Raw genomic sequence first — 14844 nt, 5'->3', positions numbered from 1 at the left:
TATGTTGGGGCATTATAAGTGCATATCTAAATGCTTATTACTAGTTCTGAGGGTTTCTGCCTCTGACACTCTTGCAAACAAGGAGTTCCAGATTCCCACTACCATCTGATTAAGGACGCTTGTCCTCACACCTCTTCTGAACCTTCTGCCTCTTACCTCAGAGCTGTGCCCTTGGTCATTTATTCCCCTATCAAGGGTACACTATCTTTGTGCTGCTCAGTTAGATAAGTCTTAGTCACGTCCGATCTCAATCTCTTCTGTCCGAAGGAAAACCTGTGTCTGTCCAACCAAGCTTTTGTACTCCTCATCTCTGTCTTAAGTGGGCGACCACTTATACTGAGATTAAACCCTCTGCTCCTATATTCTGAAACGTGGGTTTATAACCTTTTGCATCTACCCTGTCAAGTTCCCTAAGAACTTTGTATGTTTCAAGAATATCACCTCACATTCTTCGAAGCGCTATGACTGCAGGCGCAACATGTACCACTCCCTTTGAAATAAAGGCCAAGTTTCCATTTTCCTTCCTATTACCTACTGAACATGTCTTCGTTTTAGTAAATTATGTGCAAGAGTGCTGAAATCACATTTTCCCTCCGGAGACCCTGCAGTTTCTAGGTCTCAATATCAGCTTCAATAACTTTAGAGCCTGATTCCATCCTTCCAAGTTTTTTTTTTGCCCACTCCATACCGAATTCTATTATGTCATGAGTTACTTTTAACTCTCGCCTACTTCTAGGTCCACTATTGTTGCTTTCAGCACAGCCCTGCCATTTTCTCACTTCAATTTTCTGATCACTTCTTCAGCTTTTCTTTTGTCCTGGCCTGCTATCCTTTGTTTTATTATTAACCGGCCCATTTCAATTCTCTGTCTGTCCAGGTCGATCTCCACCGGACACCTCTCCCCCAATTTGGATCGGGCATAAACATCAGTTTTTTTTGTTCCGAGCTTCTAGCATTCCTGATAGAGAGCATTAACTCTGCGTTTTCTCCACGGAGGCTGCCATACTTTCTAGGTTTCTCCAGCACTTGCGGTTTTGTTTCAGATCTCCAGCACATTCAGTTCTTTGGTTGATTGGACAGTAATAGACTCTGTTCTATGCGGAGAATGTGTAACTGCAAATCGTGATTGAACAAACTGAAATGAAAATTACCCCAGCCAATGAGTTAAATGAAAAGTATTGCGAACGAAACGAAGGGCCAAATTAATCAAAGTGCAGGTTGTACATGGAAATCATATTCAGGCCAACACAAGCGGCTAACCGTCGGTGCCAATAAGTTTAAACCTCGGTTACAAAACAGTCTTCACGAATAACAAGAATGATGAAGCAAAATCGGAGTAAATTGTTATGGTTCTATTTATTAGAAGAAAGCACAAATGTACAAAAGCAAATGCAAATTGTTTACTCAACAAGAAATGTTAATATTGGAACAACAATCACCAGACTGAACGTTTTATGCAGAAATCGAGAAAGCTTAGAACTAGAATGAAGATCCTTTGTTCATCATGTTTTTCTTTGTGTTATTCTCCGGTTTCAGTAAGATAATATAACATTTCGGAGCAAAAATACAGGCAAGCAACCCAAAGCTTGACGCCCAAATGGCAAATACTTCGACAGCCACCGTGTACTTTCCAGGAGAGCTGACATAAGCCGGAATAAAAGTGATCCAAACAGCACAGAAGATCAGCATACTGAAAGTTATATATTTCGCGTCGTTGAAACTATCTGGAAGTTTCCGGGCAAGAAAAGCCAACAGGAAGCACACAGTGGACAGAAGACCAATATAGCTGGATACAAAATAAAAGGCTTTTAAAGAACCCACGTCACATTCCAAAATAATGATGTCTCTATAATACGTCATGTTCTTCACTGGAGAGGGAGGTGATACAATGAGCCAGATTGTGCAAATTAAACCTTGAAGAAATGTAAGAACGAACACGCCTAACCGTTGCTGCATGGGTCCAAACCAGTTCATCAAGTTGTTGTTGGGAAGAGTTGATTTAAAAGCGATCACAACAAGAACGGTCTTCCCCAAAATACAGGAAATACAGAGAACAAATACAATTGCAAACACAGTCCGCCGCAACATGCAGGACCATCCGGTTGGTTTCCCAATGAAGGTTAGTGAGCACAGGAAGCAAAGCGTTAGGGCAAAGAGAAGGAGGAAGCTCAGCTCCGAATTGTTGGCTCGAACAAGAGGAGTTTCACGATACCGGAAGAATACAGTAGTTGCACACAATGAAAGACATACTCCCACTAAAGCAAACCCCCCTAAGACGCAGCCCAGAACCTCTTGGAAGGAAAGAAACTCAATCGTTTTGGGAACACAATGATCTTTTTGTTGATTGGACCAATATTCCAAAGGACACTTCACGCAGTCGGTGGAATCTGCAAGAATGAAAAAAAATGAATACGCAAATAATTTTGTCCATGGCAGATAGTGTGGCCGCCATGTTTGTACATACCTGTGGTATTGCTAATCTCACCATCGGCGCACTCTGCGCAGTCAAAACAACATATTGGCTGACCTTTCCTGCTGACCTTTCTTGTGCCGGCTGGGCAAGGTTCTGAACAAAGGGCACGTGGAATCTAAGACAAAGTAAAGATACATATGTTATCCATATATTCGATTCGGAGCATAACGCATATTGAGATGACTTGGAGGTGCCGATGTTGGACTGGGGTGGCCGAGGTTAAATATCACACAACCTAATGGAGGAGCGGCGCTCTGACAGCTAGTGCTTAAAAATAAACATGTTGGAGTATAACCTGGTGTTGTGTGATTTTTAACATATTGAGATGTGCGTATTTTGCCATTGGTAGAAGTGTATTGCAATGCCTGGAACCTGACTCTGCCACTGTTCTCTGTCAGTTTTTCACTTCAAATATTAAGCCAATAGTATTTTGAATATCGATTAATCGACACGTTACTGCCCATCAGATAATGCATTGCAGATCATGACAATTCTCTGGGTATTATATTTTGCGTCCAGCGCCTTAGTTCTATAAGTGACCAATCTTCTGCCACTGGAAACTGGGTGTCACTAATTTTCTTGTTGCCACATCCAGTCGTATATGGTAGTGGTCAGATATCAGTTCAAAAGAGATATCTGGTCCCTGAACCTGTTCGACATCAATGGTAGTGGATTACATCACATTTGCGCTCAAGTGCTTTCAAACATTTTCAGCCCAGGCGATCTTCCTGAGATATGGAGAAACGGCTAAGCGCAGTGGATACAACAGAAACTCCAAACTGCCCAATGCAGGTACGAAATTTCTTGAAATTTACCTAAGTAAGCCCTGCCCGTCAAGCGTGACAATTTCACTGCTGACCTAGCCAAAACCCATCCTTCACTCACACTCGATCGTCAGCAAAATCATAACTTCATTAGTGCTGTCAAACACGACTCGCTCAACAGTACAGCATAACAAGGAATTTTAAGATAAGAATTGGACCGAGATTTCTTATCACGTGTAATATCATCATATAATATTAGTATTATTAATATTATCAAGTACAGGGATAAAGGACTGCAGTGAACAGTGTACACTGTTGCCATTCCAGGTGCCATCTTAGATCCCAAAGTACCTAGGTACCTAGAAAAATAAACAATATAACTAAAAGTTCAACAATAATGTCCTTAGTATAAAGTAGAAAAATAAATAAAGATAATGTTTCAACACTGCAAACCTCCTTACGAACTTAGCCATGCTGGCTCGCTTTCACCAAATGGGCTCGATCTCTCCCTGTTGGACTGGATCTCCTCTGCGTTGGGGTCGGTCTTCCCGTGCTAGACACTGCCGCATCAGCCGTGGTACATCGGGCTACCTGCTCTCGCCGCCACAGATGCCCGGGAAATCCTTTGTTGCAAGGATGGAAGCGCTATCTGACGCTTACCCACCCTGACTCGCTTTCAATCGCGCTGGGCTCCCTGTCTCTCACCGCCCCTACCCCTTACACCTGCCCCGCGCGCTCTGTCACTGTCCCCCGCAAATACTCCCATCTCCCACAAAAGGTAAGTAGGTGAAAGTAAAAGGGGAAAAAAAGATCATTAATATGGTGTTATTTGCCGAAACTGAACAGCGTTTGGTTCAATTTGCTATTGCTCTAATAATGAACAAGTCTCACCCACATGGACGAAGACCTGGATATCACCCAGGCTTAAAAGCATTCCGAATGATTAATATATGTGTTCAGGGAAGGCCAGGCACTGATGTTTGCCAAAAAAAAACTAGAAACGCGCAATTGAACTCCAGGACACGCGCAGCTTTGATTTGACAGTTTGTTGCTGTTATTCCATTCACGTTGAAACGATGTCTTTCAGCTTCCTGCCAAAAGGAAAACGACCACTACCAGGTGATTTGTGGTGTTTATAAAATAAGGGTCAGCGATATCTTCTGAAAGGCTGTTATGAAGAAATCCCTTTCTTTCCAATGAGTTACACAGACCATCTCAAAACAATGCCACAAACACAACTCCTGCTTTAATTAATAAATATTTTGTCGAACAAACATATGAAGTTGTGTCATTAAATATGAATCATTTTACGACTGTCTTTGAATGATTAACATTCGGCAAGATATCAATAGTCTTGCTCGGCCTGTTAAAATCTTTATTAGTCCAGTCAGGTTAGTAAATTCAAGTGAAAATATGGAACAAGTTTTGACCAACAGTGTTATAATGAATTGCGCATTTGACAGTACAAGTGTTATTGATACGTTTGTAGGAAATCGACGAGAAAAATGAGAGAAAAATGACCACTAATGTATTTCTACCAATACACAGATCAACATGAAATCATCCAGCAAGGAAAGATAACTTCGAAACCTGTAGGTGAGGTATTTGTGGCTGTGAACACAGATTGCATTCATTAAAATTTTGGAACAGCTTTCGCAAAAATTGGAATAGGAGGACGCTCAATAACGTAAGGTTAACGTGTAGGTGAAACCTTTTCTTCAGTCATTAGAGGTACAGTTTTTCTTCAAACCTATGATGGTAATTATGAGGGAAGGCGATGACCTCGTGGTATTATCGCCGGGCTGTTAATCCGGAGACCCAGATAATGTTCTAGGGACCCTGGTTCGAGTCCTGCCACGGCACGTGGTTGACTTTGGATCAAAGAAAAATCCGGAAGTAAGAGTCTCATAATAACCATGGAATCATCGTCGGTTGTCAAATGTTGAATCGTACAGAAATGCTCGCAACGAGAAAGAGGAACAAAATCTTAGGTTTTAAGGGATTAGGGAAGAAGTGAATATGTGAACAGGTGCCCGAGAAAACTATACAGTTGTGTGTAAAAACCAGGGCTATAAGAAAGGACAATAAATAACGGCCTCACCAGTGAAACCCACCATAATGGTTCACAAAAACATTTATGCTCCTTTCCAATTCTTTTTTCACGTCTAAATGTCACTTTTTTTTAGCCATTGTTACTCAGTACATTCGTAAGGGAAATACCTGCTTTCCAATGGAGCTCCACACGATATCTCTCACATTTAGAACAAGTTCTTGTCCCTCCGGTGCTGAACCTTCATAATATCCAATTTTTATAATTTCAAGTCTATCTTCCAAATTCATTTGTAAATTTACTAAATCATACGTTGGGACTGGATCACCTTTTTCGTCAAAATACACGATTTCCCCAGTGTGAGCAGTGAAATTTATTGAGTGTAGATAGTGCAGCAGCTACAGGAGAACAATGCAAGACATGTAAATGTTTGATTATCATTTGGATGCATGTATTAAAAATATTTTTTACAAATGAATACCGATAATTTAAAAATGAATGATATCACAAATTAGCATCTGGTGAAGAATAAATAAAGTTTAGAGATCATCTTCCATTTTTGCAAGTTTCTGATATTCGGTCTCAGATTAAAATGTCAATATCAGCTGTAAATACTCTATTTGAGAATATATGGAGTCTGGTCCCACTACGGGGATTTGATAGACAGTGCAGAGTACCTCCCAGTGAGTGCTGAATTGTCGGCGTGACATATTTTAAATTAAGCAATAAGGCCCAGTCAGACTCTGTAAAGACAAAGATTATCAATACCTACCCCACAACAAAAACTAATACAGTTATTCACCGTTACTCCTCGGCAAGAGTTTATATTTTCTGTTTTCTACATCACAACACTGACTAAACCTCGTAAGCACTTTACTGGTCTAAGATGCTGCTGAAGGCCTTGGAGGTACTTGCAATAATGTATTTCGGTTTGATATCCACATTTCTATGCGAGTGAATTCCCAATATTTCTTATGCTCAATTTATATTTCGATACGTACTTTTGGAATGCTTTCCTCTCATTCTGTGAGGGAAACATATTTTTCCAAACAGGACTGTTTGTTAAACGGAACCACAAGTGGAAATAGAACAGTACAAACTCCAAAGCTAGGGATTTTTCTGGAACAAAACGAAATATTTTCCTACCTGCCAGGGTTCAAAGCTGGAAATGTGAGCACAAGCATTATTCATAAACGGGCCATTGCCTTCTTCACAAGACAACATATCGTCAAGTGCATGAGCGACAGCATAAACGGCTTTGTACACATGGTAGGAACTTCCGTCCATTATCGCTGGAAGGTAAGCATTTTCTAACCCATCTAAATGTTCGTTCCCTGTGCATGGCTGGACTTGAAATGGAGAACTTTCAGTCTTTGTCGTGTCGTCCTTCATTAAAGAGCACGAGAATAGAGTCTCCCAAAACGTTTTCACAAAAGTGTTGTCAGGAAAACTAGAGGGATGGATTTTTATAAGATAGTCTCTGAGACCGGATATTTCTGTCCTGCTGGTTGTTAGACCAATGGCCCCAGCAAGAAACCTTCCACTTTCTTCGTGTGAGAATATATCTTCTCGAATCCACCCTTCACTTCCAATCCATTGTATCCCTGTTACATTTTGGCGCCAAATCTCCTTAATTAACACTCGCATATCTCCACCTTGTAAAAATCCAACAACCACCTTTGTGGTCGCCTCTTTCATTACCTGCACGATTTTCTTGATTTTCCTGTCGGGATCGGTTCTGTGAAACGATTCAGTATACGCGATGCAAACCCCAAGTTTTTGGGCCTCCTCGATAAATGTCCTCATACCAAAATTCCCATAATCTGTGTTGCTCTTAACAGTCCCAATCCAATTCCAACCAAAGGTTTTCACGAGCTCAGCAAGAATTTTGGACTGATATTTGTCACTTGGTATCGTTCTGAAGAAAGTCGGGTATTCTTGCTTATCGCTCAGACAGGAGCAAGTGGAGAAATAACTAATCTGCGGAGAAAATCGGAAATCAGTGAAAACAAGTCTTCATCGTTTTTGGAATCATTTTAAAAATGTCTTCAGGGTGAATGAATTTTATTATTGCATATAAGTGCAATATTAAATCTAAACACCTTTGCATTTAAATAATCACATGATATAACCCATTCATGCAGTTTAAAAAACTGTCAAATGATATGCTGAAACAGCGCCATGACAAAAAGAGACCTATCTCCCTGTAGGGCTTTACCAGTAGAATTTTCTACTGGAATCTTGATCATCTTCTGAAACCACGTTTTCTTTATGACAGCATTGTCCTGACACGTTGTGCCAGCACCTTCGTGAACAAATGGGCGGTATGTGGGAGATGGTGGCACAGTGGTAACATCATTGATTAAATTACTTACAGCCCAAGAAGTCCACACCGAACCTCAGAAGAGCAACCCACCCAGACCCATTCCCTACACCTAACACTACGGGCAATTTAGCATGGTTAATTAATCTAACCCGCACATTTTTGGACTAGGGTAGGTAACCCTAGATACGGGGAGAATGCGCAAACTGTTGCCTAAGGCGGGAATTGAACTCTCGTCTCTGGCGCTGTAAGGCAGCAGTGCTAACCACTGTGCCACCGTTCCGCTCGTCATAGGAAAAGTTTTCCAAGACAGAAGAAAGTGTGGGAACATGAGGACAAATTGCATTATGACACATAGAAGAATTTCAATACAACAAAAGCTTGAAGAAACAGAAAAGCTACCATGATGAAAATTTGGGCGGCACGGTGGCTCAGTGCTTCACGCTGCTGCCAAACAGCATCAGGCCCGAGTTTCAATTCCATCCTTGGGTAACAAGGATGTTTCCCGTGTTTCAGTGGGTTTTCAACGTGTGTTTCCGTTTCCTTCCACAATACAAAGGTGTGCAGGTTATGTGGAGGTGCCATGCAAAATTTTCCCATACTGTTCAGGGTTATGCATTGATCTGGGGATGGAGTGGAATGGTCTTCGGACAGTCGAGACAGACTGGATGCGCCAAATGTTTCCTATCTATGGATTCTATCAATCTATATGCGTTTTAAAAACGCTGCCAAATATTTGATGCGTTACCATTGGAATTCCAAACGTGCCAACGACTCTGGAGACTGCAATGGAGGACGTGGATATAGTACAGCCAATAATGGCTGCGACATTTGAGGAACCTTTACATTCAGGGTGCTCAATTAATTCTTGCTCTCCATTCACCAAAGCCAGCGCTGCTTTCGACGCTATCGCAGAGATTGAGCAGTCATCGTAGATCACATATCCCAAAGTGATATTCGGAAGTAGAGATTTGCTCCGATTTATTTCTTCAATAGCAAATATCATGGTCTGCATCAGCCGAAAGTTTGAGATATCAAAACTGCCGGGTGTATGTGAAAGCAAATGATATGCATATTTAGTTCACCATCTAATTCTGCGGATTTCATTCATCTAGACGTTCCAACACCATTGAGACACTCACCTCAACTGAAAACCGCAATGGAGACGCAAATTCCCAGTAACCAACTCATGCTGGGACATTCCGTTCTGCCAAGAAAGTCTCTTTGCGAACTCATGATCATGACCCAGACGAGCACATGGATGACCAAGGTTGGGTCAATTATCCGCAACATACCCAACCATTCACCCCGACTTATGTCGGGTTTACAAGTGTTTTTAAATCCGTACATTAGCGGTCCTGTCAATTTCACGCCGGCATCCACAAAAGGTGCTAGCTCCCACGGAAATGCATCAGCAACAGTCCCTGCAGAGCCATATCTCTCGTTACCTCGGCATTCAGCATGCATTAAGCACGATGCGCGACCGACAGCTGGCATCTGTTTACTCTCAGGGCTCCACTAACACCCAGTCCCACAGATTTACCAACATCTTGCATCCCTTTATCTATCAACCCCCACCATAGTCATGACCCGACACTCACTCCCGTCGCACAGCAACACAAGCACTACTCATTTCCACGCCACTCTGCTTTTGCCCTCTTCTCTGTTTGACGGGTCTACGGATCTACAATTAAAACCTTGAAAGAATTAACTCTTGCAAATACCTGCAAATATCTGGAGGTACACATAACATCTGGAAACACATTGAAAACGCCTGGAAATATTTGCAAACAGCTATCAGTACCCACGAAGTCTTAAAAACAACACTTAAACCTCTTAAAAACACATATAGTATAAACAACTATAAGCAATATCAGCAAAAAGACTGGAACACTGCGCGACCTTTGTTCACATGCCATCCTCCAATCATTTCATGGGACGGCAGCTCCGCGACCTTCCTGCCCCATTATAGGCCCTTGGCAACTCCATCGAATATTACTGAGCGCACAGAGAGGAAATTACAAGACGATTGCAAAGTAAAAAAAAGTTCTCGGAGCAATTTTAAACACTCAGTCGCACCAGTCTCTGCCATACTCCTGACCAGAAGGTGTGTGCATTTATGGGCATTATTGGTGACTTGATGGCCTTTCCTGACGGTCTTTCGCATCAGATTAAACATCCTCTTTCTATCAACTCTTTCCGAGTCTTTTATGATGTTAAATACCCCTGTTAAGTCACCCTGACGCTTCCACCAGGAGAGAAAGCTAGCCGCTCAACCCTTTTCCGATATCTAAACCCACAAATTTCCTACGTCATCCTCATTAGTCATCTTTGTACCATCTCCACGTTCTCTAAGAAGATGAACAGAACTGCATTTAGCAAACGTAGTGCGCTCTAACCAATGTTAAACGTTCAATTGCCCGCTTATCGGCGTTGAAATGAAGCTCAGTGTTTAACACTGCTGCCTCACAGCGCCAAGGACCCCGGCTCGATTCAACCCATCGGGCCACTGGTTGCCTAGAGTTTGCACGTTCTCCACGTGTTTGCGTAGGTTCTTCCTAGAGTGTAAAGATGCGCAGTTTTGATGGATTGCCCATTCTAAATTTCTCCATAAAGTAAAAGAATGTGCCCGCTACGTGAATTAGATATGAGAAATTCCGGGATACGAGGATTGAGCAGGGAGACGGGTCGGTGTGGACTTGATGGGGCAAATAGGCTACTCCCAAGCTGTTGGGGTTCTATGGTTCTAACTCCATTACGGACCATTGCTTAATAGACTGTAATAATTTCACCGCTTGCACAGGGAGTATTTCTAATTAATATTCACGTCGTATACATTCAGTGTATCTTCGATGCAGTGCATATGCTATTCGGGATTCCATTCGCAATTGCTGTCGAGTACATTACTGGTTTTCCGCTGCAGGGACAATAAAGACGTTCGTCAGCAATTCAATATCGTTACCATAACCATTCTTCCGTTAAATGCAACTCCAGAAAATACCAAAAAAGCTCAGCGGTTTAGGCAGCATGCGTGGACAGAGTCACCGTTTCGATTCTTAGTTGACTGTGCTGGAGTACTCATTTTGTCCCTCCGTCTTTTGCAAAATCAAATTGAAATTCTTCATTGTAGAGTAATTTTAAAAATTAAGAATGATCATCGTTCTGTGGAAATAATTATCCCATTCAAATATCTGAACATAAGCATGTTAAAGACAAACACAAAACAGTTTAAATATTACAATTAATGATTACTCGCAGAATTCAGAAAATTATTCCGTGCGAGCGGTCACGTGAAATCAGGATTTCTTTATCGCTTACTGCTCTATCTAAATGTGCAGGTTTGTGGTTCCGCAATGCTAAATTGCGTTGTAGTATTGAGGGCCGTGCGGGTTATGTGGAGTAGCCATTGCAAATTCAGGTTTACGAGGATACAGTGGGATGTGGGGATTAGGTCTGAGCGGGCTGTAATTGAGAGAGGTCAACTTGTCTATTTCTGCACTGCAGGGATTCTACGATCCACCTACCTTTCGCAATGCATATCTAGCGGACGAACGGCAAATGAAGACACATCATGAACCACATCCAAATGCGCTGAAAATATTCCGCCCAGGACAATATCACCATCCTCTGACAAATTCGGCAATTCATCTTTTGCTCGAGGCTTGCAAACCATTCCATTTGATTCCTGCGTAGGAACAACAGATAGCAGCAGGAATATCAGAAACAAAGCCATCGCTTTATTGTAAGAAACCTATCACGAGGTTCAACGGAAAGAGAAAGAAAGTGGAGTTATATACAGTCCCTTCTAAACCGAGCCATCCCACAGCGCCGTAAAGCCAACGAATCACTTTGCACATTGCACAATCAACTTGCGTGCGGGAGATTTCCGTTGATGAAGCCAATCCCGATTAATCGATCGCTATTTCTGCAGATGGAATTCACGTGAACTAAAAATAAGCGAGCTTTAAAACCTCAAGTGAGTAAACATTTTCCAATCACACAATAGGAAGGGAAGAAGGCTTAGACGGGTAATGATCATCGCAGACATGTTGGACAAAATGTGGACATCCAGCTCATCGATTCTAAACACGGCCCATCTGATCATCTTCAACTCCAATTTCCTTGCTTTTTTCTCACAAAACTCTTGATTCATTGACTTTTTTTTAATAATGTATATCTCATATACTCGAATATACTTAACGACCAACCTCTACAATGTTCTTTTGTTGTAGTCTCATAGAAACATAGAAAAATACAGCGCAGTACAGGCCCTTTGCCCCTCGATGTTGCGCCGATCCAAGCCCACCTAACCTACACTAGCCCACTATCCTCCATATGCCTATCCAATGCCCGTTTAAATGCCCATAAAGAGGGAGAGTCCACCACTGCTACTGGCAGGGCATTCCACGACTTGCTAAGAATCTACCCCTAACATCTGTCCTATACCTACCGCCCCTTAATTTAAAGCTATGCCCCCTCGTAATAGCTGATTCCATACGTGGAGAAACGTTCTCATGGTCAACCCTATCTAAACCCCTAGTCATCTTGTACACCTCTATCAAATCACCCCTAAACCTTCTTTTCTCCAATGAAAACAGCCTCAGGTGCCTCAGTCTTTCCTCATACGATCTTCCTCCCATACCAGGCAACATCCTGGTAAACCTCCTCTGCACCCGTTCCAGTGCCTCCACATCCTTCCTAAAGTATGGCGACCAAAACTGTACACAATACTCCAGATGCAGCCGCACCAGAGTCTTATACAATTGCAACATGACCTCAGGACTCCGGAACTCAATTCCTCTACCAATAAAAGCCAGTACGCCATATGCCTTCTTCACAGCACTATTTACCTGGGAGGCAACTTTCAGAGATCTGTGTACATGGACACCAAGATCCCTCTGCTCATCCACACTACTAAGTCCGACCATTAGCCCAGTACCCCATCTTCTTGTTACTGTTACCAAAGTGAATCACTTCACACTTACCTACATTGAACTCCATTTGCCACCTTTCTGGCCAGCTCTGCAGCTTATCTATATCCCGCTGTAACCTGCCATATCCTTCCTTACTGTCAACAACTCCACTGACTTTCATATCATCCGCAAACTTGCTCACCCAACCTTCTAGCCCCTCCTCCAGGTCATTTATAAAAATGACAAACAGCAATGGTCCCAAAACAGATCCTTGTGGAACACCGCTAGTAACTGTGCTCCAAAATGAACCTATACCATCAACTACTACCCTCTGTCTCCTTCCAGCCAGCTAATTCCTAATCCAAACCTCTAATGCACCCTCAATGCCATACCTCAGTATTGTTTGCAGTAGCCTATCATGGGGAACCTTATCAAATGCCTTACTAAAACCCATATGCACCACATCTACCGCTTTACCCTCATCCACCTCCTTAGTCACCTTCTCAAAGAATTCAATAAGGTTCGTGAGGCACGACCTGCCCTTCACAAAACCATGCTGACTATCCTTGATCACAGCATTCCTATCCAGATGTTCATAAAGCCTATCCCTTACAATTCTCTCTAAGAATTCTCTCTTTGCCCACAACAGAAATGAGACTAACCAGCCTATAGTTACTAGGGTTATCCCTACTCCCCTTCTTGAACAAGGGAACCACATTTGCTATCCTCCAGTCTTCTGGCACTACTCCTGTAGACAACAAGGACATAAAAATCAAGGCCAATGGCTCTGCAATCTCCTCCCTTGCTTTCCAGAGAATCCCTAGGATAAATGCCATCAGGCCCAGGGGACTTATCTATTTTCACTCTTTCCAGAATTTCCAACACCTCTTCCCTACATACCTCAAAGCCATCCATTCTAATTAATTGTGACTCAGTATTCACATCGGCAACAAGCTCCTGTTCCTGAGTGAATACTGATGAAAAGTATTCATTCAGTGTCTCCCCAATCTCTTCAGCCTCCACATGCAACTTCCCAGTACTAACCTTGACTGGAGCTATTCCTACCCTAGTCATTCTTTTATTCCTGACATACCTATAGAAAGCCTTTGGGTTTTCCCTAATACTACCAACCAAGGTCTATTCATGTCCCCTCCTTGCTGCTCTTAACTCTCTTTTTAGATCCTTCCTGGCTACCTTATAACTCTCAATCACCCCAATTGAACCTTCATGCCTCATCTTTACATAGGCCGCCCTCTTCCCTTTAACAAGGGATTCCAATTCCTTACTAAACCACGGCTCCCTCACACGACCCTTTCCTCCCTGCCTGACAGGTGCATACTTATCAAGGACACTCAATAGTTGCTACTTGAACAAGCTCCACATATCGATTGCACCCTTCCCTTGAAGCCTACTTTTCCAAGCCATGCATCCTAAGTCATGCCTCACCGCATCATAATTTCCCTGCCCCCAGCTATAACTCTTGCCCTGCCGTGCACACTTATCCCTCTCCATCACTAGAATAAAAGTCACCACATTGTGGTCATTGTCCCCAAAGTGCTCATCTTCCTCAAATTTTAACACCTGGCCTGGTTCGTTACCCAGAACCACATCCAGTATGTCCTCACCTCTTGTTGGCCTGTCTACATATTGTGTCAGGAAACCCTCCTGCACACATTGGACAAACACCAACCCATCTAACGTACTCGAGCTATAGATTTCCCAGTCAATATCTGGAAAGTTAAAGTCCCCCATAACAACCACCCTATTACTTTCACTCTTCACCTGAATCATCCTCACAATCCTTTCTTCTACGTCTCTAGGACTATTAGGAGGCCTGTAGAAAACTCCTAACAGGGTGACCTCACCTCTCCTATTTCTAACCTCAGCCCAAACTACCTCAGATGGTGAGTCTTCATCCATCGTCCTTTCCACCACTGTAATACTATCTTTGACAAGCAATGCCACACCTCCCCTTCTTTTACCCCCACCTCTGACCCTACTAAAACATTTAAACCTTGGAACCTGCAACAGCCAATCCTGTCCCTGTTCTACCCATGTCTCTGTAATAGCCACAACATCGAAATCCCAGGTACCAACCCACGCTGCAAGTTCACCTACCTTATTTCGTATACTTCTCACATTGAAGTATACAGACTTAAAGCCACCTTCTTGTCTACAGGCACCCTCCTTCGAGATTGATGCCATGTTCCTAACCTCCCTACACTCCAGGTCCTGCACCCTAAAGCTACAGTCTAGGTTCCCATGCCCCTGCAGAGATAGTTTAAACCCCCCCAAAGAGCAGTAGCAAACCTTCCCCCAAG

At 42.7% G+C, this 14844-nt stretch overlaps 1 protein-coding gene across 1 annotated transcript; it reads right to left on the bottom strand.

Annotated features, from left to right (window-relative positions):
• Positions 1 to 1479: 1479 nt before the first annotated feature.
• Positions 1480 to 8643, bottom strand: LOC140478616 (extracellular calcium-sensing receptor-like). Its single transcript, XM_072571834.1, has 5 exons — positions 8359 to 8643; positions 6434 to 7267; positions 5458 to 5685; positions 2465 to 2588; positions 1480 to 2387 (listed from the first exon to the last, which is right to left on the bottom strand). The coding sequence occupies exons 1-5, from the start codon at positions 8623 to 8625 to the stop codon at positions 1480 to 1482; spliced, it is 2361 nt and encodes a 786-aa protein (XP_072427935.1). The 5' UTR covers positions 8626 to 8643.
• Positions 8644 to 14844: the final 6201 nt, after the last annotated feature.

The sequence above is a fragment of the Chiloscyllium punctatum genome, chromosome 6 (assembly GCF_047496795.1).
Source record: "Chiloscyllium punctatum isolate Juve2018m chromosome 6, sChiPun1.3, whole genome shotgun sequence".
In the NCBI taxonomy this organism is placed as follows: Eukaryota; Metazoa; Chordata; class Chondrichthyes; order Orectolobiformes; family Hemiscylliidae; genus Chiloscyllium; species Chiloscyllium punctatum.
The sequence above is the reverse complement of the archived record's forward strand: the minus strand, read 5'-3'. Positions and strand labels throughout refer to the sequence as shown.